Source organism: Eublepharis macularius, chromosome 2, assembly GCF_028583425.1.
Source record: "Eublepharis macularius isolate TG4126 chromosome 2, MPM_Emac_v1.0, whole genome shotgun sequence".
NCBI lineage: Eukaryota > Metazoa > Chordata > Lepidosauria > Squamata > Eublepharidae > Eublepharis > Eublepharis macularius.
In genome coordinates this window covers 116,229,675-116,257,620 of record NC_072791.1, presented here as the reverse complement: position 1 = coordinate 116,257,620, position 27,946 = coordinate 116,229,675, and the positions used below count along the sequence as shown (strand labels likewise).

The following is a 27,946-nucleotide window of genomic DNA, read 5'->3' as shown; positions in this document are numbered from 1 at the left end:
GGGACCATCATGTAAGTATTCATCTATGTGGCTAGCAGAACCAGTACCAGCAAGTCACCTCAAGTGCCTTCATGCTGGCAAGATGCTGGAGCTGTGATCCTGGCAGCTCTGACACCTCCTCCCAATGACCTCTAGTAAGAGTGTTACATTCCATTCCAGCAGTGCACAGTGATGGAGGCCTATGATCCACACTGTAAGCTGCTGGTGTAATGGAATGCAATAGAAAGCTACATTCCCCCCTCCCTCCAACAAATATTGTTAGAGAGATTAAATGAAAGATGACATCTGGAATGCAAAAAAAAAAAAACAAGAAATTCATTAATCAACAGGACTTGGAAAGAAATAAACATTTTGGTGGGAGGTGAGATATTTGAGCATTCTGACAGAGGACAGTGAGTAGAAAGTCCTTCGGGAGGTTTAATTTCCTGCCTACTTACACGTTTAGTGGTTGCCAGGCAGGCCATTGTGCTTTTGCTTTGATGACAGTCAAAACCTCATCGCTCTGCAAAAGAGAAGCAATAAACATCAATAAATAAAATGATGTTTGGACAGCATTATGGTGAATAACACTCTGCAGTGATTTGTAACCAACGGAAAAGGCACTTGAATTTAAATTGCTTCTCATAATTCCTGGGAAGGCAGATATATTTCATTCTACTTCCTATTCAGGGAGTGTATTTCCTCCTTTGTATGAGACAAAGGGATTGTGTTGTCATAATCTTTGGTACTTGCAGGGTGACTTTTTGAAAGCATTATAATGACTAGGACATACACATGGAAAATTATATGAAACTGGTTTTACACACAACTTTTCTAAGGATGATCTTACCATAAGCAGAAACTTTTATGCAAGTTTCTCTACTTAATGGTTCAACCCATCAATTTTGACCCCACTGTCATAATTTTTCCTCATGTCCATAGGATCTCTGTAAAAGGGTGGTCTTTGATTTCCAAATACCATAACAGAAAAAGAACATAATAAAATCTACAGCCCCAGAGATAGAAAAAATCTGTAAATGTTGAGAAAAATTGAAATATATGCAATTCTTACTTCCTATCAAACATAAAATATTTTCCTGATTAAACATTATATACATATGGTTAGAATATACAATTGTCCTTTTTGCTATATGCAATACTTGAGAAAAAGTTTCAAACTGCTGAACCCTATGCTACCATAGCACACATATCTTTAATTTTTGCCATCTGAGAGGTAGAAAAAAATTAAAATTGAAGGTAGAAAACAAATGCTGTAGAAAACAAAAGAGTATTATTTGGACAGAATCAAAAAGAGTCCAGTAGCACCTTTAAGACTAACCAACTTTATTGTAGCATAAGCTTTCGAGAATCACAGTTCTCTTCGTCAGATGCATGACGCATTTGGACAGAAACTCTTACGAGTCACAATTGGTAGGTAGCCTTTAATAATGTATTATCAGTGAACACTTGATAGCATATTAATTATAGCCAAAATTACTTGCATAAAAACAAACAATTATTTAAAAATGTTGTACATCTATAATATACGAGACCCTCCCCCCCCCCCCCCCGTACCACCAATTTTTCCACTGGAAAAACTGCAAAAAAATCCTGACATTTTCATGCTATACATTTTGAGAGGGGTTTTTTTTGTCTTCAGAAGCATTTTACCCATTATAAAAGAGAAAATAATTCATGTTCCAATATTCATTTTCCAATAGTTTGATTGTAAGAATTGGGGAGAGGGGAGTACTTGGAGAAAAAACATTTTCCCCCAAGCAGCTGGAAGTTGCAGTGCAGGGGTTTTCCATATTTATCTCACTGCTGACCTGTGGAAAATGGTGCCCTTAAAATGGATAATGGTGTGCAAACTAGAAAACATAAATCATTTGCAGATAAACCAACCCATTGGTTTCTTCTTCTTAAGAACTTGTCCAGCTGTATGCATGAAAATCAATTAATTGAACACTGGTCCAAGCAATTTATACAAATCCCTGCTGTTTCCAAGTATGGCTCTGCCTGCTTCCTTGAAGAAAACTTTTGAAAACAAGTTCTTGGAAATGTTCCATGTCTGTAGTAAAGGCTGCCCTGCTCATCCAGGAGCATCTTCAACTTTGTCTTTAGTGTTACAACATACAACCAGAAATGTCAGAAGTTACATTTTGGGCTCTGTAACACAATCTTAATTATTTTCAACACAGACTAAAAGTGAATCAGGAAAAATGCCATGTGGCTTGTAGAACAGGATACTATGATTACCCACATTTGAGAATTTCATATACATTTTTTTTCTGTGAGTAGGTCTTTAGAAACCAAATGTAGCATTGAATCTGTTTGAGTAAAAGGTTGGATCCAGTGATTCGTGGATGCAAAGATGGTGGATCTTTCCTGCATTCCCCTCCTCCCACAGCGCTTTGCAACCCTAAGATAGTACCCACAGGACCCACATAGGTCAGGAAGCTTAAATGGGGAAAGAGAAAGAGGTAAAACCACCCTCTCCTTCTTCCACCCCCTTCATCTTCTGGACCATTGTATTTATTAGTCTACATGGCTTTTGTGATGCCAGAAGCAAATTTTCCCAAGGTTGGAAACAACTGCTGAAGGGAAGAGAACACAGTTCAGTTGTTACGGCAGGTGAATTTCTTTTTCTAAAATGTTCTTTTTTTAGATGTAGTAATTGGTTCCTCTTATTCTCTTTTCCACTTTCAAAAAGGAATTCTCTTTGATTCCTCCTTAATCTATATTTGAGGTTTTTTAAAGGTGTGATAGTATAGATTTCCTCACCTGTGGATTTCTGCCTGTTGTTATGCCACTATAATATGATATAAAGGATAAAAGCAGTGTGACGCAGCAAGGATATGTTCAGAAAAGTCAGACAATATGTTTAATTGTTTGTGTAATGACTCTTAATTTTTCAATTATGTTTGTAGTATATAAATAAATAAATATATTATTCCTTAGAGATCTAAGGAGGAACTGATTTGAAACTAATTCTGAGTCCTAAAAAGCAGAAGAGAAATGGATTGCTGGATTGCAGGGAGAAATTTAGAAAAGAGGAATTAAGAGAATTCCACTCAACAACCCTAGAACACAGTGCCTTCTTAACATGAATTGCTAGATCCAACCCAAGGGGTCAATATTTGGAGAGGTTCTCACTCCACCTTCCTTGGCACCCACCTTAGAGATTCTGACAGTATGTGTGTCTTCAGGGAGGCCTTCCTCTGCTTTACTTTGCTAAATGCAGAGGAATGTGTAGGAGGGCCCTCTTGTAAAATAAAAAAGTTCTGGCCATAATATACAATGCATGAGGTGATGTGGTGGTTGGACTTGAAGGAGTAGGATGGGGGAGAGAAAGGATTTAAGCAGAACAAGGCCTGCTCCTTGTGCAATGAGAGATCAAGACTTCACCAAATGGCATCAGACAATAAAGCTGATTTAGCATACCTTAAGTGTGTGTGTGTGTGTGTGTGTGTGTGTGTGTGTGTGTGTGTGTGTGTGTGTGTGTGTGTGAGAGAGAGAGAGAGAGAGAGAGAGAGAGAGAGAGAGAGAGAGATCTTAATTCCAGGGATTTGCAGTAGCAATCAGACATGTGCCAATATTATTACTTTATGCTGGAAACAGCATGATAGATACTTTCTATTTGCAAGGGACTATTGTTATGAAAACATAATCAATAGTAGACACATTTCATCTTCTCTTAAATATAACAATAGAGAGTGATTTTATCCCCATTCCTCACCACCCACCTCAACCTCATAAAAGAAATGAGAAGAATATATCACACCTGTGCAAGGCTAAGGAGTGAATAAAGGTGGTTCCCCCCCACCCTGTAGCTTATAAGAATTCCTGTATCAGCAATTTTGAAATTATATGTAGGGTAATAAACCTCAAACAAAACCAGGAAACTGCTTTAACAAGGCTCCGGTGTACAGAAAACATCTATCAAATGTTCCTTAGCGCTCCCCCTCCCCTATCCCCATTTCCCTCAGGATCCTTTCCTGGTAAATTGTTTAAGAGAATATGAAGTTCACAACTCACTCCCATGATTTTTGCAGTCTTAAAAAAACCTGTTCTCCAATTATACTCAAAACCCACACCATACATTACATGTAATTGGCAGCTCCAACTGAGCTGTCTTTTCAGGTTAGTGATAATCTTGCCATCCCCTGCTTGACGGAAATGACTCTGATACCTCAGGCAAGCTCTAATCCACACATGTCCCAGTTTAGGGAAATCAATTTTCACAGGCCATTTTTGCTATTGTCATTACTTTCCTCTCCCTGTTTGCACTAAGAGGAGGGCAAAATATCTGCAGTACTGATAGCCTGTGAAATGTTTTCAGCTCCTTCTTGTGTTCAGAACAGACTCTAGCTTCAGTTGGAGACAGCAGCTTGAAATAATTAATTTTTAATGAAGAGCTAATATGCTATTTTCATTAAGACAGGCGAGGGGCCAAACAAGCTCCCAGTTGGGGCACATTAGAATTGAAGTGTCAGTGTATCAGATCAAAAATGATATCACATTTTATCTTTGTCTAGTGAGAATCTGCTTCTATATGTTTAAAATATCATATTCGTTATATTCATTTCTACAACTGTTGTAATATGCAATTTGCTTCAAAGAATCTTTTATCAGATCAAACAAAAAATCCACACAAAGACACAAAGCAAAATACTAGTCTCCCAAACAGCAGGAGTGGATAACTTTTTGTTTGTTTTTCTAGTCCCATATATTGACCCCATATAAAAAAATAGCTTTGTCTTGTTAGTACAACATGAACTAATATATACAGTAGATTATTTGTGGGAATAATGGATGTGAAAATCACTTTTTATTTCTGCTAACACATTATAAATAGAAAATGTGAATCACTGATATATGAACTTCATCTATGGTCAGAAAACTATCTGGACATTGGCAGTGCAATGGAGGTGTTGCTGAAAATGCACAGGAAACCAAATAGGTGCTATTCCAGTGACATATGCCAATAGAAGGCCTGGGCGGCACGGCACCCCAGCTGGGTGCTGGCATGGGAATGCCACAGAGTAATGCCTGTGCAAGGGCAGACCCATGGGTGTGGCAAGAGTTAGTGGGTTCCTTAAGCTGCCCCAGCCCGGGAACACCCTCACAAACCAGCAAAAGTTATGCTATAAAAAACTATAGCATAGCCCATAGGTGTCCATGCAATGGAAAAGGCCAAGTGCCCCCTCCATTGGCATGGCCCTACCCAAAAGCCCTGCTGGAGCACAGGGTATCAACTTCAGTCACAACTAGAGATGGGCATGAACTGCAATATGAACTAAAAAAAGCCACGAACGGCCCAATCAGCTGTTCGCGAACAAGCTGTTCGTGAGGCCCCATTCTAAATGAACAGGTGGTCATTGCAAACCTCATTCATTGCTGTTCGTCAAGCCAGACAATCTGGCACGTGCAATCAATTCCCTTGGCAACCGGATGCAGGGACTGCCTGAACTCTGTCTGAACTCCTGCAGTTGCCTTGGAAACCCCAATCTAAGTCCAATTTAGCTTTATAGGCAGGTCTTCCTTTCAAGCGTGTAGCTTCAAATTTGTTAGAAGGAAGCAAAGAGCAGGGGGGAGGGGGGCTCCCAGCTCTGGTTTTGCAGACAGTGAGGGAGAGACAGTTGCTGTTGGCATTTTGAAAGGTAGACAGAGAGAGTACATTGGAGCTTGAATTTTCTTTGTGTGTGGTGGAATAGGGATCTACCTCTTCAAGTTCCAGGGCTGCTGCCAGGCTCTGGGCCAAGCTATTATTTATTACTGGTACCTTTCCTGGTATGTTTGGCAAGAGATAAACAGGACTTGTATTAGGGTCCTAATAAAGAATGGATCATGTTTTACCCAGATTATACTAAAGCAGTATATTATGTCATCAATTCACAAAAGCAAAAACTCTTGTAAGAGAGTTGAAGCTGCAATATTACATCAAGTATCCTGCCATCTTTTGTGTCCAGAACCAAGATAAAATTAAGAAGTTTTACAATCCTAAACTGGCAGAAGTTTACCGCATGGGTCTGAAAAAATAAAGTGCTTGTACTGACCATCTGAAGAAATATACATACATATGTACTTGAATACATACAAATGACTCTGGAAACAAGCAGCCTTCCCTCCTTTTTGTTAAAAAAGGGGTGTTTCTTTTCCTTTTCTTTATATTTTGACTATGGAATCTGGGCATAACGTTAACCTAGAGATAATGACTTGGCTGTTTGCTGTGTGTGTGTGTGTGTGTGTGTGTGTGTGTCTTTTTTTTTCTTTCCCTAAGTATCTCTAAGATTTAGATGGATATATTATCCATAAATAATTATATCTATCTATGTAACTATAAAGAGGGGAGTGGCCAGTATTGTGGAGATCTATGGCATCTTATCTGGAAGCAAAGATATTTTGGGTGAGTTTTTTTTTCTTTTTTCCCTTTTTTTCTTTCACTTTTGGTATGGGGTAGGAACTTTTGTGGTGGGCAGTTGCTGGCTGATGTATAGAACTGTGGACATACTTACTTTGTTTAAATTAGTAAATTTTTTGCCATGTGCACTTTTCTGCTAATTTTTGCTAAGTATTTTGTATATGGTCCAAATGTGGATTATCCAAATATGTTTCATCAATGTTTTAGAACTTGGTAGATTTTAGATATGATTATTCGTTAGTGGGGGGAGATTTTAATGAAATACCAAATACAGCTTTAGATAGAAGTACACCCCCACATAAGGAATGTTCACTGTTGAGATCTACACTTAAAGCCTATATGGTTGAACTAGATTTCATTGATCTTTGGCATATGTTACACCCAAAGTACAGAGACTATACATTTATTTCTTCTTTACATCATAATTGTTTTCAAGTAGATTATCTCAACTGCTTTGATGCCTCCGATTAAAGCATCTGATATAGATGTAATTGTCATTTCTGGTCATGCCCCTATTTCATTAGTTCTCCATTTTTCTGATTGGGTTAGACCACCAAACTAACGGTGTCTTAATATCAGTGCTCAATGACAAAAATTTTAAAACACAGAAAATAGCTGAGGTTGCAGAGTATTTTAATATTTACTAAGGAACTGCAAATAATAATGGTATTGAATGGGAAACCTGTAAGGCTTTTTATCAGAGGAAGGATTATTGCATAAGAACATAAGAACATAAGCAAAGCCATGTTGGATCAGGCCAGTGGCCCATCCAGTCCAACATTCTGTCACACACAGTGGCTAGAAATCCAGTGCCATCTAAAGGACTGTCAGTGAGGCCAGGACACCAGAAGCCCTCCCACTGACTTCCTTCCAGCACCAAGACAACAGAGCACCACCTCCCCACAAAGAGAATACCATCTATCTCCTGTGGCTAATAGCCACTGATGGACCTCTGCTCCATATATTTGTCCATTATTGCATATCCATCTCACAAGAAGAAGCTTAAAGAAAGGGAAGACATGAACATGAAAAATAAATTGAACTATTGGTTAGCTCAGTTTGCTAAATCTCCCAATCCAGATCCTTATTGAGAGTTACAAAAGGTTAAATATGAGTTGAACAATATATTGTTATTGAAAGTACATGCTTTGATGTAATTGCACCATTCATTGAGAATGAGGAGAGCGAGCTGGCAGACTACTGGCTGATCATTTAAGGCAGCAAAAGAACAAGAAATATATTCCTATGATTGAGGATGAGGAGAATATAATTCATACTACCTCAATTGAAATAGAATATTATATCAGTTGTACAATGGAATGTTTGAATCTAGTGTATTGCCAGCATCACTGCAGGATGCTTATATTACTGTCATTCCTAAGCCAGGCAAAGATCACACTCAATGTGCAAAATTTCGATCTATTTTTCTGATAACTGTAGACAGTTAAGATATTAACTGCCATTATTGCCATCAGAGTTCAAAAGGTTATTAGAACCTTGGTGCACCAGGTAGGATTTATACAAAGTAGGCAAGGACCTGATAATCTTAGATTGGTAGCTGATGTGATTGCATTAAATAGAAAGAGATCCGATCAAGTTGCTATTCTTTCACTTGATGCTGAAAAAGCATTTGACAAAATATATTGGAAATTTGTTTTCTCTATATTGATTAAATTTGACTTCACTCATGAATTTTTGCAATGGTTTAGAATTCTATATTCATCCCCTAGATCTAGGGTATTGATCAATGATATTTTTTCTGTACCATTTCCTCTTGAAAGCAGCAAGGTTGTCCTCTTTCTCATCTCATTTTTTATTTATGTTTGAAACCTCTGGCGTGTGCTATTAGACAAAGTAAAAATGTGTGTGTGTTATGTGCTGTCAAGTCGCCTCTGACCAGTGTTCCCGTTAATGTGAGCACGTGAGCAATCGCTCACAGATTCTGACTCCTCCGCTCACAGCTTCTCAGATGTAGCTCACAGATACTAACCCTCAGGCGGCCCCACCCTCCCGGTCAGCCAGCATCTGCAGGTGGGCCCTATAGGGATGGAGCACGGATGGAGCCTCATCCCACTTCTCTCCTCCCTTCCTGGCTGTGGCTGGTTTGGTCCCCAGGGTGGTGCCAGAGAGTACCTCCAGCCACTACTGGCTCTCTAGCTGGGGAACAGAGCAGAGCTGAGTGATCGGGTCTGGCCTGACCCATGCAGCCAGAAATCGCTAGGATCCCCTCAGCCCCAGAGAGCTGAGGAGAGGAGGTAGCATCTCAGCCGCCACCATGGTGAAGGCATCATTTAACTTGGCCTTGGTGCAGAAGGAGGCTGAAGAAGTAAGCATTGACTCACAAAAGCTCATCTTGAAATAAATATGCTAGTCTTTAAGGTGCCATTGCGTGACTGCTTTATTTTGTAGCAACAGACTAATACAACTACCCCTTTGTAATCAGCATGGGCATATCCATTTTTATACAGAAGTATACTCTGATTTTTGTGGCCCTTTCACCTAATGGCTTTTATTGTTAAATATTTTGGTTGTAATCAAAACAATTTGGTTGTAATTTTTTTTTAAAGGAGGTGCACTCAAAACTTTAATGAAAGTTGTTGTTTCGGCTCACAAAGTAGATTTTTAGCTCACAACATTGCAAAGCTTAGAGGGAACATTGCCTCTGACCTATGGCAATCTGCCACAAACCCATGTCCAACTCAGGCTTAGGCCGACCTTCCCCTACCCTGAGGTAAAACTTCTCCTCTTTAAGTCTATGAAGCTGTATACTGGGCTGGGAAGCCTCTGGTAGCATGGTTGATGTTAAGCTTCAACTTTCCTTCTTGTCCCACCCTTAAGGATTATTAAAAACGGTTACCCAGCCAAGTCTTAGTAGAGAACAGATGAGGGGGTTGCACTTCCCTTTAGCAGAAAATGGCACACAAGGCTTGGGGAGGTTTATTTACAGTAGGTTGAAGTCAAAAGGCAGGTAGGCAGGTGTTTGAACTGAAGAAACAGAAAGGTTTTTGTATAGGCAGGGCCGGCATGCCCATTGAGGCCAGGTAGCCGGTGACCTCAGGCGCGGGGTGCCGGAGGGAGCGCCGGAGGAGGTGCGGGGGGTGAGAGCATGCACCACAAAGCAGCAGCCTCCTATCCCTCCCTCCTGCCCCGCACCACCACCGCCGCTGCCAGCACAAGCCCCTGGCTGGGCGCAGCCGCTGCTGGCAGGCATCTGCAGCAGTGCAGGCTACCGAGTGGGGAGAGCTTGGCGGCTGCCGCTGTAGCAATTGGGCCGGTGGCAGCACGCGCACTCCTGTGATGACATCACGTGTCCTGCAGGCTTCCTGCTCCCGGGGATCTGCTCTAGAGAAAGTGGCTGCGTGTGGTGACAGTGGAAGGATCTGCTGCAGATTCTTCTGCTGTCACTGCGGCTGAAGCTTCACCACATGCAGCCACTTTCTCCAGAGCAGATCCCCAGGAGCAGGCAGCCTGCAGGATGCCCTGGGAGAAAGTAGCAGCTGCCTGCCCCCAAACGAAGCCCTCTTGTGGCTCTTCAGGCAGCGATTCTAACAGAGGGGAAGAACCACTTGGACTTCATTTCCCAGGAAACCTTGCTAAAAAAATCTAGTGTTCTCCACGTGGAGAAAGTCATTTGTAGTCACACTCTAAGTAGGAGTTAGTGCTAGTTTTTACCCACTTTAGTCCTAGGACTAAAAGTCTTTCACAAACATTATTTTCTCTCACAGAGGATTCTCTGGCTGACCCTCTCTGGTCTAAACTCCAACTCCCTTTCACTTTCTTGTTTTTTCTCCAACTCCCACTGACAGCTTCCCCAACATTCCATCCCCAACTTCCATATCAGGCTAGCCACATGGGGCGGCCGGGGGGGGGGGGAGAGACATGTCAACCATACTTTCATTTTTGGAAATCTCAGCATCTGAAGCTGAGTCTGTCACACAACCTTATGAATGGCAGCCCTCCAAAATGTCCTATCATTAATAGACTTGCTCAGAACTTACAGACTGGAGGACATTGCTTCTTATATTGAGTCAAGCCATTTCATTTTAGGTCTTCCTCTTTTTCTACTGCCTTCCACTTTTCCTAGCATTATTCACTTTTCCAGAGAATTTTGTCTTCTCATGATGTGACCAAAGTACGATAGTCTTAGTCTTGTCATTTTAGCTTCTAGGGAGAATTCAGACTTGATTTGATCTAGTGCCCACTTATTTGTCTTTTTTATAATAATATTATATTATTATAAAAGAAAAAAAACTGCTCGTAGATCAATGAAAGCAACATTTAGGGTACCATTTGAGATTGTATATTTTCCCACCAGATGGTAGAGAATTGTATACTGATCCAGCATACAGCAGTGATGCATAAACTCTCCCTGCTCGGAATCAATAGCATGTTCTGAGTGAATCCAGTGTTCAAGTTTCTGGTGTAAGTATAAAGCTTATAATTTCCCCAGGACCAACAAAAGGCCAATCGGTCAGTAATTAGCTGGACTGAGTTTGTCCCTTTTTATGAATTGGTACAATTATAGCTTGATGCTAGGATCTAGGCATGATTCTATCACAACCAAAAGAATCAAAGCAGAATTTCCACTGAAATACATTTGATGTTCATACCAAATTTCAGGTCACAAAGATGCAGCCAGTGACCTGTCCAATCTTTTATATTCTGGTTTCTTCATTCTGCTGGTTTTTTAAAAAAATTGCATGATTTGAAAATTATGGCTTTTATGAAGCAGAAGTATTTTTCTACTTGTCATTATAACAGGTAATATATGTATAACAATGGATAAGGAAATGTTATTACATTTATGCTGGATTTTGAATACCTTCTCATTAAAATTATTGTTAGATTCCTTTCACCTGGACTAATGGCAAAGTACATAGCAATCAGTCCATCTGATTAAATCATTTACAAGAGGAAGAATTATGTGTTCAGTGATTTCTGTGCTTTCATATCACAGAAATGGTATTATTATACCTGCATAATGAAAAGGTACTTTTTTCATATTATCCTATGAATCCATTGTCTTAGAAGTCCTAAGGAGGATGCAAACAGCAATATTCTTACAGTACTGATAGATATCAGAAATACATCAGAAATATTTCTGTAGTCAATCAATATTCACACCAAAATTTGTTCTCAATGGTTCCCACAAAAGTCCTCATTTGAAAACTGGGAAAAAACTCATATTGCACCTGGCGCAATAGCTATCTATGAGAGTCCTCTTCTTAAGCTCCTCCCACTCCGTCTTCTGGGTAGCAAACAAATGATGGAAACTGTGAGTCTCTCTACACAAGATATCTAGCCATGGTCTTCAAGTGTTGGGTGACATAATGTTTCCTGGGAACTGTAGTTTTAAAAGAGTTGCTTGGGGTTGCTGCGGAGAGGAAGGTTGAAAATACAAGCCAAATTAGGTTAGAAGCATTTTTCTAATGTGGTTTATGGGAGCAAGCCTTTAGTCTCCCCACCCCCCACTCTGGGTGGAATCTGCCATGTCTTAAAATAAAAGTTTTCAAAGAGAGTTTTCAAAATTTTCAAATGTTAAAAACGTTTATTTTAAGACCTGGCAGATTCCACCCAGAAGGGAAGGAGGAGTAAAGACTTGTGCCCATAAACTACAAGAGAAAAATGCCTCTAACCTAATTTGGCTTGTATTTTCAACTTCCCTCTCCACAGTGACTCTTTTAAAACTACATTTCCCAGCAAACATTGCTTTATCCAACACTTGAAGAACACATGCCAGATGTATTAGGTAGAGAGACTCTGTATTTCTCTTGTAGGTGATGATTTCCTGAGCTGAAAACTCCCAGACAACTTCATTTTGAACTCTTAATGAGTAAAGGACAGGTTTGGAATAACTATACTAGCAAACACAAGCTTCTTTAAATTCTCTTCTGTTGTACTCATGTCACTTTCCTCAGTGAGCAACATTCCTCAGCTGAGTACACCAAATTATCTGCAAACAGAATGACTTGCTCCTTTCAACAGAAACTGAACATGACAACCTATCAAGAAATTAAGTATTATAGTTTCCATTAACTAGAGACATGTGGACCAAGAACATTTCCATATCTCATCTTTCAGCCTATTTTCCCCTATATTTTACTGATTTATAAATAAAAATTAAATGGTTTAAAAATATTTTATGACTTAAAAGAATAGAATAAATGATATAGTGTTTTGGCTCTTAATGCATGAATGTTCCATGTCTTGATCATTAAATACGTCTGTTTTCTAACTATATGATGATAAGGTTCCTTCCAGTCCTAGACTTTATTGATGCCACCATGTATTGTATCTTTTATTGGGCTCTACTCTTTCAGATTGTAGGCAGAAGATCAAATGTTTGAATGCTTCTTCATATAAAATACTCCATACGTGTATGAGCTAGTATCAGGAAGAAATTTTATGTAAGCATTTTTCTTGAGATGTTTGAGTTTTGCATATATAATGTAAGGAGTGTTTTATGTGGGATAGCATTCAATTATTTTATTCTCCAACTGAAAATGAACCTGAAATCTGTTAGGCCTTCTGTTCTTCTATTTTACATCTGTTTTTCCTTTTTGTATATGATATAGGTTCAGTTCTGAGATCTTCTAAGGTAAACAGCTTCACATCCATTTCTGAGAGTTTACATATGCTGGGTTTTGCTAATTTTACTTTTCAAACAACTTCATTTATGCGACAATGATTTTCTCAGGCAGAATGAAGATGCTTTTATAACCTGACATTTGGAAAATGGTGGCACTTGAGAAAATCACCCTTCATTATAAATGAAGATTATAGATAAGGTTGTGCTGAAATCAATATTTGTACAGCAATGTATAGAGACTGAATTACTCCCTCTGCAACTCAATCAATCTAAACGTACACGTTTTTGCATTTCTTTTACCTACAAATCAAGAATCAATTTTTTATCTGTCAGACACTATATAAACTATTTTTCATCTTATCAAAGACACCAAAGCTCCTCATCCATTTCTCACTTTTATCAAAGTTATGAGGACTTTGGAAACAAAGTGCTAATGCCTGCTTGACAAGTACAAGTACTTGGTCTCAGAAATATCCCAAGGAGGGAAACAAAAATAGTAAAAACTCAAGGCAGGCCAGGATTTTTTAGGGGAATCAGATGGTTTTTCTAGCAGCAATGGCTGCCCTAAATAAGAGGCCTTAATAGAAGAGGCACTAACAGGCACAGAATTTTGGTGCTACTGGCACTGTTTAGACAAAGTAATTGCTTTGTCATGTGCATGGAAGCTGTTGATCCATCTCCACTAACAATGGTTCAGGGATCTCCAAAATGGCTACTGAGACACTGTGCTAGCCAGTCTCCAGACTGCAACAAACAGCTGTTTGAAAATATCTATGCAGCTGGATTCTACGTACATTTCCTGGGAAAACAAATTCCACCTATTTACTCATGTAAGATTACAACCTTGACATCAGAGGTGGGCACAGACCAAGAAAGAACCATGGACCATCGGTCCATTGCGTTTCACAGACTATGAACCCTCGTGTTTGCCCAAGATTGCAGTTCAGATGTCTAAGTTAAAGACCCCCATAGCAGCCACCTCCATGAAACTTCCAGTCCATAGAATAGAAACCACAAATGCCAATTGCATTGGCTTGCATTGGCTTTCAGCATCAAAAAGTTGGAATGAAAACATGGAATGGAGTTGGAGAATCTTCCTCTGAAAATGGAATGATGCCCCCCCCCCCAGTGGAATGACAGTTCCTGGGAGCAGAAAACCTGCTCTGTGGCTAGAATGGGGAAGGAGAGAAGCACTCTTTGAGGGGACAGTCAAGGAGATGTTTTTGGGGAGACAGAAGGAATATTCTTTTAAAGGACACAAGGACAGAGATAATCTATGAGAAGAGGTTAAGTTAGAGGTAAGGGAGTGGATGTTCTTTGGGGGGGCAGGAATATACCTGTACTGGAAAGGACAGAGGTGATCCTGGGTGGAAAGAGAATCTCCTTGGAGTCTGGCTGAGGGGAGGCTGGTAGCACTGACTCTGGGAGGGAGAACAATCATCACGAGGAGGCAAACCTGAGCATGGGGAGACTAAAAGACAGGATGACATCTTGAGGGGACAGATGTGGAAAGGAGGATGAAAGTGAGGATTTTGTGGGGGGCAGACCAAAATTGGGAAGAGGCAGATGTGGACAGCCAGGCATTGGCAGGTCTCCATTCCATGTCAGGATTGCATTCCATAATGAGGAGCTCAACCAGTGGAGGAAGCCAGACCTCTGCGAGGAAGTACAGAGGCTGCACTGGTGGGGGGGGGGGGGGTGGCAGCTGTTGCTAGGAGCAAGAGGCCCTTAGAAGACTTTCAAGAGGCCTTTTCTTATGGGATATGTTAGACTGCCTGGAATATTAACAACCTGAATTGTTACTATACTTGTAGACTCTGGGAGGAATTCTATTTCTTCTGGTTCTTCTTTTTTAAATTCCTTTTGCTGGATTAGAGGAGGATTGGAGCATTGGAAGTTTTTTTTTAATGTAATTTTTTAATTTATTTAATTATGCACATTAATAGTTACAATATTATATATGTATATATATTTAATACATTGCTTTCAAAACATCCTTATTCCTGTACATATATACCCATTGCCCTCCAACCCCCTCCGTAAACCGATATATTGTCTTGTTCCTGCACATCCAAATAAAAAAGATTAGTCTCTAAGTCCTTTCTCTCTTTTCATCGTCTCTAGTTCTCCTTCCTCTTCCTCCTCACTTGAATCGTCACCGAGGATATTTATATACTGTAGCCGGGGAGGTGGAGGATTTTATATATTTGGATGGCTATTCCTCATACAAGTTATCCATCTATGTTCCCATACCCTTATCTCTCCCTCCCTCCCTTAACTTCTCATCCTTCCTAGCCAGGGGCAGAGGCTTAGAAGCTTCCACCGAACGTCCCGTTGTTGACCTTCCATAACCCATTTTAGATATAAATGCCACTTTTCCTTAATCGTTCCTACCCTTGATTCCCATGGCTCATCCTGATTAATTATAGCTATAATGTCTGATTGAATATATTCAAATAAATAATTCTGCCAATTTAATTCCGTCCACATGGTTTTATCTTTCCAACCAAATGTTATTACTGCTTTACCGGCTAGCACCATTGCTTTAAATAAGTCCTGTTCTTCTTTCCTAATACCTTGATGGCCTAAAGTACTACCTAACATCAGTTCAAAGTCTATCTTCGGTCTTATTAGAAAAAACTTATAAAGTTGCTCTGTTACCCTCTCCCAAAAGGCTTTAGTTTCTGTACACTCCCACCACATATGGGAGTTCCATCCTTTCCCAATTCTACAATGCCAACATTTTGAACTCAGTCTTGGGAACATATTAGCCAATATAACCGGAGTTCTATACCACTTCATATAAAATTTCAACTCCAACTCTCTAAATTTATGCACTTTTATCTTCTGTATACCTTTTATGAGTCTGTCAAGAATTCTTCCCTCTAAACTAATTTCTACACTCAACTTCCCTTGAAGGAGGATTCTTGTCCGATCATCATCAGACGTCATCCTCCTATATATCTTACCTACTAATCCCCTTTTTGTGTTTATCATCACCTTCAATAACTCCTCCATTGGTTCCCCCATCATCAAAGTCTTATTTTCAATTATCTTTTTAAGTCTATTATGTAAACCTATTAGCTTCAACCAATATTGCCTACCTATTTCGTCATGTAATGTTTGTAATGGTTTAAGCGACTGCCCACATAGTATATCTTGTAGTCTAATGTACCCTTTCTGTTTAAGTAATCTCCACCATTTCTCATCTTCCTCCTCCTCATCCAACGCCTCTAGTGGTACTTGTCTAGATACTCCCTTTAACCATTTCAGTTGCCATTTCCTCCACATCATTAATGCTGTTTTCCTCGGTCCCGGATCTAACATACTATATTTAAACTTTCCTCCTGTAAATGCCCCAAATCTTCCGACCCCTTTATTTGCCTCATTCTCAATTTTGACCCATTTTTGTTCACTTCTCTCCCCTATTTCCATTAATGCTTTTATTTGAAATGCTTCATGATAATTCCCCAATTCTGGGACACCCCAACCCATATCTGAACTATGAGCATATATAAAATATCTAGAGACTCTACTTTTTTAGTACCAAAACCCCATTCCTTTATTGTTGCATTCCAACTGTTGATTTTTTGTCTATTAATTTCTAATGGTATCGTTTGGAACAAATATAATAGCTTTGGAGTCCAAAACATTTTCACTATGTTAATCCTAACTGTTATGCTTAATGTCCTTTTACCCCACCTCCTCATTTCTTTCAATATTGTATTCCACGTCCGATTATAATTCCTCTCTACCATCTTATTAATGTTTTTAACTATATCTATCCCTAGATATCTGAATTTCTTAACCCCTAAGCCTATTCCTGTCCATTTATGTATCTCTTCCCTTTCCTCCATTCTTACGTTGATGTACATTATCTCTGATTTTGCCATATTAACTTTTAATCCTGAGTTTAACTCAAAGTCTTCTAATATAATTTTTGTCTCTTTAACTCCTTCTTTTGGATTAGATATAACTATGATCAAATCATCTGCGAATAGATTTAATTTAATTTCTTCCTTGCCTATTTGGCATCCCTCTATCCTCCCCATATTCCTAATACGCTGAGCTAGTTGTTCTATAGCCATTATGAAGAGGAACGGGGAGAGCGGGCATCCCTGCCTAACTCCCCTCTGAATTGAAAATTGTGAAGTATGTTCCCCATTAAGTCTGACTACCGCTATGCCTTCTCTATATATCTCCTGGAGTACTTGTATAAATGATTGACTAATTCCATATTTGGCCATAACTGACCACAAAAATTGATGTGATAGTGTGTCAAAAGCTTTGTAAACATCTAATTTTAATAATGCCAATTTCCTACATTTATTATGACTCAGGACGTTGATTAAGTTTCTTACCGGGTGTGCAATGTTTCTACCCTCCATAAACCCATATTGATCTTTTTTATCACTTTCCTGATAATATCCTTGAGTCTATTTGCCATTATTTTGGCAAAGAGTTTATAATCCTGGTTCAGCAGGCTAATCGGTCTATACGAACCCACTTCTCGGGGGTCTCTCTTAGGTTTCAAAATCACTATTATTTCTACTTTTCTCCAGGTATCAGGAGCCTTTCCTCCTTTTAGTATATTATTAAATACCTCTTGTAATTCTGTGATCAATACCTCTTTCATTTCCCTGTAAAATTCAGCCAAAAAGCCGTCCAACCCTGGGGATCTACCTGCCTTTAAACTGCCTATCGCCTGCTCTATCTCTTGCCGCGTTATATCCTCCTCAAACCTCCTTCGTTCGGTTTCCGTTAACACTAACCCTATCTCTTCCTCAAATTCCCTCACCTCTTTTTCCTCGTATAGACTTTTATAAAATTTCTCAAACACTCCTTTTATCTCTTCTGAATTCTGTGTCACCTTTTTATTTATCTTAATGCTCCTCACCCTTTGTCTCTCTTTTCCCCTTTTCAAATAGTTTGCTAATCTTTTAGCTGAATTGAGTGTATTCCTCTGATAGTCATTTTTTACCATAACCTGCCTTTTCCATAACGCCATGGAGTCAAGGACATCCAGTTTTTTCCGCTGTTCCCTAATTAATTTATGTCTATTGGGACAAAACTTCTGTCTTTGATCATCTTGCAGTTTACTTAATTCCTGTAATTTCCCTTCGCTTTCAGCATGCCATTTTCTCTTTATCTCCTTTTCCTTCATGATACATTGCCCTCTAATTACCGCCTTAGCTGCGTCCCATAGTGTTTTTGTCTCCACCGTTCCCTTATTCTCTACAAAGTATAACTTTATTTGGTCTGTAATATATCGCTTGTCCTCCTCCCTAGCCATAACCATATTATTATATCTCCATGGTCTCCTAATTTGTTTGTGCATTAGTATTATTTCTACGCTTACCGGAGCGTGGTCTGAAATCCATGTTGGGTGGGTGGTTACTCTTTTAACCTCCCAGGTACTTGTCTTATTTATAAATACATAATCCAAACATGAGGTGGTTTTATGTCTACTTGAAAAATATGTAGGTTTAGGCTCTAGATTAAGAACTTTATGTACTTTGATCAAATCCCATTGTTTCCAATTAATTATGTTATCTTTATTAAAGTCCTTATTTAAATCTCCCGCAAATATCACCTCTCTTTTTTTTAATAAAATTTTATTGGTGAGTGGAAAAAAGAAAAGAATTTTCAAATTTAACACATATAATCTCATTTCCGCCCCCTCTATCCCCCACCCTTTCCCTCCCCCCTCCCTATTGACTTCCAACAGCTTTCCAACCCTTAACCCTTCTTATTGCTTAAATCTATTTCATTTACATTTTCCTACCCTCTATAAATCATAATATCTCTTACTCTAAGCACATTCTGATTCTTTTACATAGACTCTATCAAGCATACTATCCATATAATATATATCGTGTCAATAAAGCATAACCATATAACCTAGTATATAGCAAGGATCACAGTGTCTCTTACTTTAAACATGTTCTATTTCTTTTAAACATATACTCCGTCAAATATACTATCAATATAGTATATATTATAAAACATATATTGTATGCTATGCCACCAATGTAACACAGCACACAACATAGTATAACACAACAACCTGATATTGTATTAAATCTGATCCTCTAACCCATCGTTTTATATTGTATATAACATACTTATGATATATAGTAGTAATAATATACATATATAGTAATAATGTATCTATTTAACCATTCTCATTATCCCATATATTCTATGTAAAGTTCCCCTAAATATTATGCTAGCTTAGATTATAATTACATTCCCCCTAAATGGTAAGATCCCTTCTCTCTCCCCTTTCCAACATTATTCTTTAAAAATTCTCAAACTGCCACAGTTCTCCTTTTACATCCCATTTTTCCCCCCAAAATTGTTTGTTTCCCCCAATCAACAATATATTGCCCTAGGTCAAGATCTTTCAGTTTCCTTGTCATTTTGTCCATTTCCGCCATGTACAGCAATTTATAAATCCAGTCTTCTACAGTTGGTATTTCTTGAGTCTTCCATTTCTGCGCATACAAAAGTCTTGCCGCTGCAGTCATGTAAAATAACAATGGTCTATGCTGCATTGGAACAGTCTCCATTCCCAAGTTCAGTAGCAACAATTCTGGGTTCTTATTTATTTGTATTTGTAAAATCTCATTAATTACTTTGATTATTTCTCCCCAGTACTGCTTAGCTACTTCACATGTCCACCACATATGATATAGTGATCCTTCATGTTTTTTGCATTTCCAGCATTTGTCTGACATATTAGTATTTCCTAGCGCAATTTTCTTTGATGTTAAATACCATCTGTAAATCATTTTGTACACATTCTCTTTAATGTTCGTACAAGTTGAAATCTTCACTGTGTTTTTCCATAGGTACTCCCATGCCTCCATTGTTATTTCCTTATGAAAGTTTATTGCCCACTTCACCATCTGGACTTTTACTGTTTCATCCACCGTAAACCATTTTAGAAGTAGTTTATAGATCTTAGATATTTCCTTCTTGCCTTCTTGTAGTATCACTTCCTCTAGTTCCGAATTTTCCAGTCTTATACCTCCTCTCAGGCAGTCCGCATTATAAAGATCTCTGGTCTGTCTGTACTGAAACCATCCATAACAAGGAGACAATTCTTCTTCTGTCTTTATTCTCAGCTTTGAATATTGTATTTGTGTGATCTCCTTGTATGTTAAGCATTGCTGTTCATTATCCACAGTTCTCGGATCTATTACTTCGTACGGAACCACCCATGAAGGAATTCCATCTTCCATATACACCTTGTATTTCTTCCAGACCGTGAAGAGGCTTCTCCGAATATAGTGATGCAAAAACATAGAATCCGCTTTTACTTTATCATACCACATGTATGCATGCCATCCAAATATTTTTTTGTGTCCCTCCAGGGCCAGCAACTTGCGGTTTTTTAACGTTATCCAATCTTTCAGCCATACAAGACATACTGCCTCATAATACAGTCTTATGTTGGGCAGTTGCAAGCCGCCTCTTTCCTTTGCATCTTGCAAGACCTTCATTTTCACTCGTGGTTTCTTGCCTGCCCACACAAACCGCCAATATCACCTCTCCTTCAGAAAAGCTACGTACTTCTTTAAATACCTTTAATAAAAAAGTTTTCTGTCCAGTATTTGGAGCATATATATTTATCAAGGTTGTTAATCTATTTTCAACCAGACACTTAACCATTACAAATCTCCCTTCAACATCTCTTATCACTTCTATTACTCTTATATCATTCCTTTTATGGGCCAAAATTGCCACACCCCTTGCTTTTGCTGATCCACGTGCCTCTGCCAGAATTCCCCAATTAGGGTCTCTCAATAAAGGTCTTTTGTCTTTCTTTGCTTTGTGTGTTTCCTGGAGCCATGCTATATCTATATTCTGTTGTTTAAAAAATCTAGAAATTTTATACCTTTTTAAATCCGAACCTAGGCCATTGACGTTCAGTGTCAGCATCTGTAATGTTTTATCCATATTCAAACTCAAATTTCCCTTCCCTCCGTTCCCCTGGCCAGATATTTAATTTAATATTCCCTTTAATATACCCAACTCCCTCCCTCTTCCCCATCCCTCCCCCTCCCCTTCCCTTGTGTAGAGCCCCAGACTGGGGATGAACGCTCATCCCTTCTCTACACCTCTAGGCAAGCGCACTCTCCACTCCCCAAATTATTAATAACCATTTTGATACTATTATAATTCCATTGTATATTCCCCTTAATATATCTTAATCTCGAGACAGTCTTGGCCTCTTGACATAGTGATTAGGTGATCCTTCTTCAAAGTCCGGTTACTGTAGCTGAGGTTAATGCATTTCCTCCATCGAAGTTGACTCGGTATTCCTCACATTTACTCCCAAAGCTTCTAATAAGTCCCGTGGCTCTTCAGGATTCCTCGCACAAAGCCTTCTCCCTTCTTGGTAAATAACCAAGGATGCTGGATACGCCCAGCTGAATTTAATCTCACTTTGATTGAGCTTCTGAGCAAAAGATTTCATTTGAGTCCTTTGATACACCGTTTCTTTACAAAAGTCCTCTTTCATGTAAATCCTTCTGCCTTTAAATGTCAGCTGTTTGTTTGTTTTTTAGTGTTTTGAATATCCTCTGCTGCAGCTTCTCCCTCACAAGCTTCATTATCACCGGGCGTGGCTCCCCCCCTTCTTCTTGTTTGGAGTCTGTGAGTGCGTTCAATCTCTTCTTCTATTTTCAGCTCCTGTTGTAACATCCATTCCACCAAAGCCTGCTCCAAGGCGCATGCTTTGACTTCTTCCGAAATACCAAAAAAAATAATATTCCTCCTCCTATTGTGGTCCGATAAGTCTATATACTGTTTTTTCAATGAGTCAATTTCCACTTTATTCTGTTGTGCAAGAGCCTTAGCTTCCGATGCAGTACCTGCCACTGATTTGACCTCTGAGCCCAAATTCCTCATTTCTGCTGTTAGCTCAGTCAAAGAAGTTTGTATCTTAGACTGGGAGTCGAGCATCGAAGCTTGAAACTGCGCAAATTGTTCCGATAACCTTTTCACAGTAACCGCCATGTTATCTCTATCTCAGCTCATCCTCCTTCCCTTTAAAACTAAACAAATTCTGTTATCTTCTCACTTCTCACCTATTCATCCACCAAGCTGCTTCTTGTTGTGCCAGACGTCTCGTAAATCAGTTTCAGCAACTACAATTAACCGTTTACATTCTTTTAAGTCTGTTAATTCTTATGTCCTTGGGAGAGTGGAGACAAGGCGTCCAACCGCTAGCGCGTGTGCATTGCCCCCCGATTGGAGCATTGGAAGTGTGTGAAGATAAAGAGGATAATGACTGAGATAAGACCATGAGAAATTCTGGGACTAAATGTTGCTATCTGACAGAAATGACCTTTTACTGAGAGGAAAACAACGTGAAGACTACAGTTTGTGGTCCTATACTGCCATCTGCTGGACAATTTATAAATTGGTAGTAGTACTATCTCTAAACTGTTTTATGAATAAAATTGTGATGAATGGGGATAATACATGTTTACAAGGGGAAAGAAATGTTGGTTTAATTAAGAGTTTAAAGTAAAGAAAGATATACAGGTAGAAAATAATTGTTTGAAGATATAAGGTGTTGTTCGTTAGGGAAATAAAGAGTAAGCAAGGAAAAAAATTAGGTTCCACTCTCCCAGGTCCCCCTTCACCAGCACAATCTAAATCTACCACCCTTATGTTGCAAGAGACAGAGACAGAGTCTCAAAAGACTCTACAAACTATGATGCAGACAGGGATGGACAAAATTAATTCTACATTAAATCAGATAGTAGAACAAATGAAGAACTTAAATATAGAAGTGGCAGAACTCAAAGGGAAAATGAATGACTTCCAGGCACAACTGATTGAAAACAGGCATATAACCCAAGATATGGCAGACCAAATTCAAATAATAGATACAAAATGTGAGGAAGCCTGGCAGAAAATAGAAGAAGTGGCCTCTAAATAAGATATTACTTGGAATTCCTTAATGGGACTCGAAATGGAAAGAGCTGTACTTATTATAAGACGTCAAAACGTAACAGAATATAAGGACGAAGATTTTAGGATGGAATTCAGCTCTTGCTGAATTTTTTGAAGAGGAACCAGTGGAGATGGCCAAAGAAATTGATTTAATATACAGAGTTATTGTCGAAGGCTTTCACGGCCAGAGAACGATGGTTGTTGTGGGTTTTCCAGGCTGTATTGCCGTGGTCTTGGCATTGTAGTTCCTGACGTTTCGCCAGCAGCTGTGGCTGGCATCTTCAGAGGTGTAGCACCAAAAGACAGAGATCTCTCAGTGTCTCATCTCTTCAATGGCTTCCCTGTGCAGTCTGACAAAGTAGTTGGATGTGTTGTCCAGTATTTTGGTGTCCTGGAATAAGATACTGTGCCCTGTTTGAGTTAGGCTATGTTCAGCCACTGCTAATTTTTCAGGTTGTCCAAGTCTGCAGTGTCTTTCATGTTCTTTTATTCTTGTCTGGATGCTATGCTTTGTGGTCCCGATGTACACTTGTCCACAGCTGCAGGGTATACGGTATACTCCTGCAGAGGTGAGGGGGTCTCTACTGTCTTTTGCTGATCGTAGCATCTGTTGTATTTTTCGGGTGGGTCTGAATACTGTTTGAAGGTTATGCTTTTTCATAAGCTTTCCCATCTGATCAGTAATTCCTTTGATATATGGCAAAAACACTTTTCCTGTAGGAGACTGTTTTTCCTTGGTTGTTTGATTCATCCTGGGTTTGATTGCTCTTCGGAAGCCATTGAAATTCACAAGCATAAGCAAAACTTCAACAGGAAAGAAGAAACCTTAAGAATGAACAGAGCATGGTTTCCAGTTCTGAAAAACACCAGGCTAACAAAACACTCTACACTCAACAATAGCCCTGCAGAGAAGATTAGCACATCAAGCACCAATCCATATGCAAAAGAACCTCCTCAGGATACAGTGAAGCCTCCTGCCATTAGCATTCCACACCCTGGGAAACTCTTACAGGATGACTCAGCTCAACCCCACCCCTCCTGAGTAGATATAAATGACCTGCCAACACCTTTTCCACACTGTGACACTGAGAGATCTCTGTCTTTTGGTGCTACACCTCTAAAGATGCCAGCCACAGCTGCTGGCGAAACATCAGGAACTACAATGCCAAGACCACGGCAATACAGCCCGGAAAACCCACAACAACCATACAGAGTTAACTCACTGTATGCAAAGAATAAGGTGCCAAGAGAAGTTCACATTAAATTTACAAGACACATAACTAGAGATCGTATTCTGAGAATGCTTTGCAACAAACCACTCAAGATTTGAGATAAAGAGATAAGAGTTCTAAAAGAAACTCCATAGAAAATAAGACAGAAGAGAAAGGAGTATACAACTTTAATAACTCAATTAAAGGAAGATTCAATTGCCTTCTGATGGTTAACCTCTGAAGGAGTTATTTTCCAGTTTGAAGGACAGAGATTTAAGATTGATTCAATACACAAGATGGAGAATTTTGTGGAAAGATATGGAAGGAAACAGAAGCAAACAGACAGTAAGAAAAAGAGATCAAAAAAGGAAGAAGGTGCAGAGAAAGATGAAGGAACCTCGACACAGGACTACTCAACAGCATCAGAAGAGGTAGGACCTTCAAAGATCAAAACCCCAAGTCACAAATGGAAACCAATGAGAGTGACAAGAAGAAATAAGGAAGATAGTAACAAAGAAAGAATATAAGAGAGGGGAAAACTATAAATTTTTTTAACCAACATTAATGGACTAAACTCACCAGAAAAAAGAAAGAAAATTCTTAAACAATTAAAAATTTTGAATGCAGATGTTACCTGCCTGCAAGAAACCCATATTAGAAAGAAAGACCAGCATTACTTACAAAGTAAAAAACTTGGAGATACCTTTTTTAATTCAAATTTGACCAAGAAAAGAGGTATAGTAGCATATATTTAAAAAGAACTGAAACCAACTTTGATATATTTGGCGGAAGATGGCAGATTACTACTGGTTGAAATCTTTATTGGAGAGAAGATGATTTTACTGGCAATGATATATGCGCCAAATGACCACCACCAGGAAAATTTTTATTATAACTTGAATGAAATCTTGGTAAGGTTTGATTATATGGATATATGCTTAATTGGTACTTGACCAAGACTTAGATAGGACGACAACAACAAAATCTAAGAACTCCAAAGGGCTCCTCCCAAGATCCTTTCTTAGACTGGCGGAAGAATATAAATTGATTGATATGTGGAGAGTAAGGAATCCAACAGGAAGAGATTACATGTTTTACTCAGACTGTCATAAGTCCTGCTCCAGAATCAACATGTGTTGGATCTCCACATGTCTAATACAAGAAATTAGAGGTGTGGATATAGTTCTCAGAACGTATGTGGACCATAATCCCTTACTACTGAAAATAGCAGAAACAACAAAGAAATTTAGATGGAAACTGAATACACAACTACTGAAGAATAATTTAAAAAAAAATGATGTTAAAGAGAAAATGAAATATTTCCAGCAAAATATAAAGCGTGAAATACACATGAATATCGTCTGGGACGCAAGTAAAGCATATTTCAGAAGATTAGCCATAAGATATGCAGCAAAACAAAGAAGGGAGAAGCAACAATGATATAAGGAGATAATGGGAAACCTGGGAAAAAAGGAAAAAAGAAAGGATCCCTTGAATATAAATCTAAAAAGCAATATTAAGGCTTTACAGAATCAAATTAATTTACTATTGACGGAAGAGATTGCACAAAATACTAAATTTGCCAAGCAAAATTATTTTGAACATGCAAATAAATCAGGGAGATGGTTAGCCTATAAGCTTAGAAAGGAAAAAAGAAAAGAGATATATTCATTGTTTGTATGATGAGACAAAGAGAGAAAAGACATGGAAAGACGAAATGAAAAAGGTGGTGGAGAATTTTGACAAACAACTATATAGAAAAGAGGAGAATTCAGTAGAAATTCAAAACCAGTGTCTACAAAATCAAGAACTACCTAAATTATCATAAGAGAAAAGAAAATACTTGAGTGACCCATTTACAGTGATGGAAATAGTAGAGGCAATAGAGAAACAAAACAATGGGAAAACCCCTGGTCCAGATGGACTTCCAGCAGAATACCATAAAGCTTTAGAAGATGTCATTATTGTACCATATATAAAGATGATTACCACAGTACTAGAAGAAACATCATTACCTGAATCATGGACAGAGGTAACGATTTCTTTAATACATAAAGAAAGGAACAGAAGCGAATGAGATCAAGAATTATAGACCCATCTCCCTGCTTAACTGTGACTACAAAATATTTGCTACAATATTAGCTACAAGATTTTAAAAAATACAACCTGATATAATACATCCAGATCAGACAGGTTTCCTTCCCAAAAGACAATAGAGAAATAATATTAGAATTGCTTTAAATCTATTGGAGTATTATGAGGCCCATCCAGAAAAACAGATGGCGATGGTATTCCTAGATGCTGAAAAAACCTTTGATAATGTTAATGGGCAATTTTTTATTGAACAGATGAAAGAAATGGACTTTGGAACAGAATTTATAAAAGCTATTGAAGCCATATCTAAGAAACAGAAAGCAAAAATAATTTTTAATGATGATCTGACAGAGCTGATATCGATAGAAAAAGGGACAAGATAAGGCTGCCCACTCTAACCACTAATATTTATTTTGATACATGAAATATTTGCAAGAACTATAAGAAAAGATCCCATAATAAAAGGAGCATCTGTTAGAGGACATAGATACAAATTACAAGCATTTGCAGATGACTTGCTATTTATACTAGAGGAACCACTGAAATCAATCGAACAATTAATGAAACATATAAAGGAATATGGGTGGATGGCAGGAATGAAGATTAATTACCAAAAAACGAAAGTGATAACTAAAAATATGACTACACAGCAAAAGCTGGAGCTAGACTGACAGGATTCCAATTAGAAAAGAAAGTAAAATATCTTGGAATACAGTTGACCTCTAAATGTAGCTCGCTAATGAAAGACAACTATATGAAACTCTTACAAGAAATAAAAGGAGAGTTGGAGAGATGGAAAGGATTATAACTCTCACTGATAGGAAGGATTGCCGCTATTAAAATGAATATATTGCCATGTATATTATTTTTTTACCAAGCCATTTCTATAAGTATTAACAAGTCATTTTTGAGGAACTAAATAAAACTATATCCAAATATATTTGGCAAGGAAAGAAACCAAGAATTAAATTGAAAGCACTTCAACGTTTGAAAGAGAATGCGGGCCTTGCCTTACCCAATTTCTAGTCTTGCAGCTTGGCTCTCTGACTGCTGTCCAATGGACTTTTCAACTGTCACTTGTCCAACATTCCGCCAAGCTGCCTACATTTCCCATCAAAACTTGAGGGAAGCTGACAAGTGTCCAATCTGTGCCTTTTGTCACTTGTAGTTCCTCTCTCAGATGAAAAATTGATTAAGAAAATGTACTTATTTTTAATGCAAAGGAAGATGAATGAGGAGGTGGAAAAATGTAAAATTTAATGGGCACAGAACTTAGGATATAATATTGACTCGGTACAATGCAACAAGATATGGAAAGTGAATGTTAAAATAACTAAGTCTGTCACATTTGAAGAAAATTTATATAAGATGTTTTACAGATGGTATCTAACACCAGATAGACTGGCTAAAATGTATAAAAACACGTCAAATAAGTGTTGGAAATGTGGGAAACATACAGGGACATTTTTTTCATATGTGGTGGTCCTGTAAGGAGATGCATAGATTTTGGATAATGGTGTACACATTATTACAAACTATTTTACAGATTTCAATTCCCCTCAAACCAGAGACATTCTTGCTAAACTGTATGCCAGATATGAACAAAGAACAGAAGCACTTCACAATTCATGTAGTAACAGCGGCCAGAATTTTATTAGCGTCTTACTGGAAATGTCA

At 38.5% G+C, this 27,946-nt stretch overlaps 1 protein-coding gene across 2 annotated transcripts in view; it reads right to left on the bottom strand.

Annotated features, from left to right (window-relative positions):
- SPON1 (spondin 1) overlaps nt 1–27,946 on the bottom strand; it is a 595,298-nt gene that overhangs the window by 130,752 nt on the left and 436,600 nt on the right. For both annotated transcript variants that reach the window (XM_054971838.1, XM_054971839.1), the window contains exon 7: nt 438–502. In XM_054971838.1, coding sequence (XP_054827813.1) covers nt 438–502 — 65 coding nt within the window. The remainder of the gene's footprint in view (nt 1–437; nt 503–27,946) is intronic.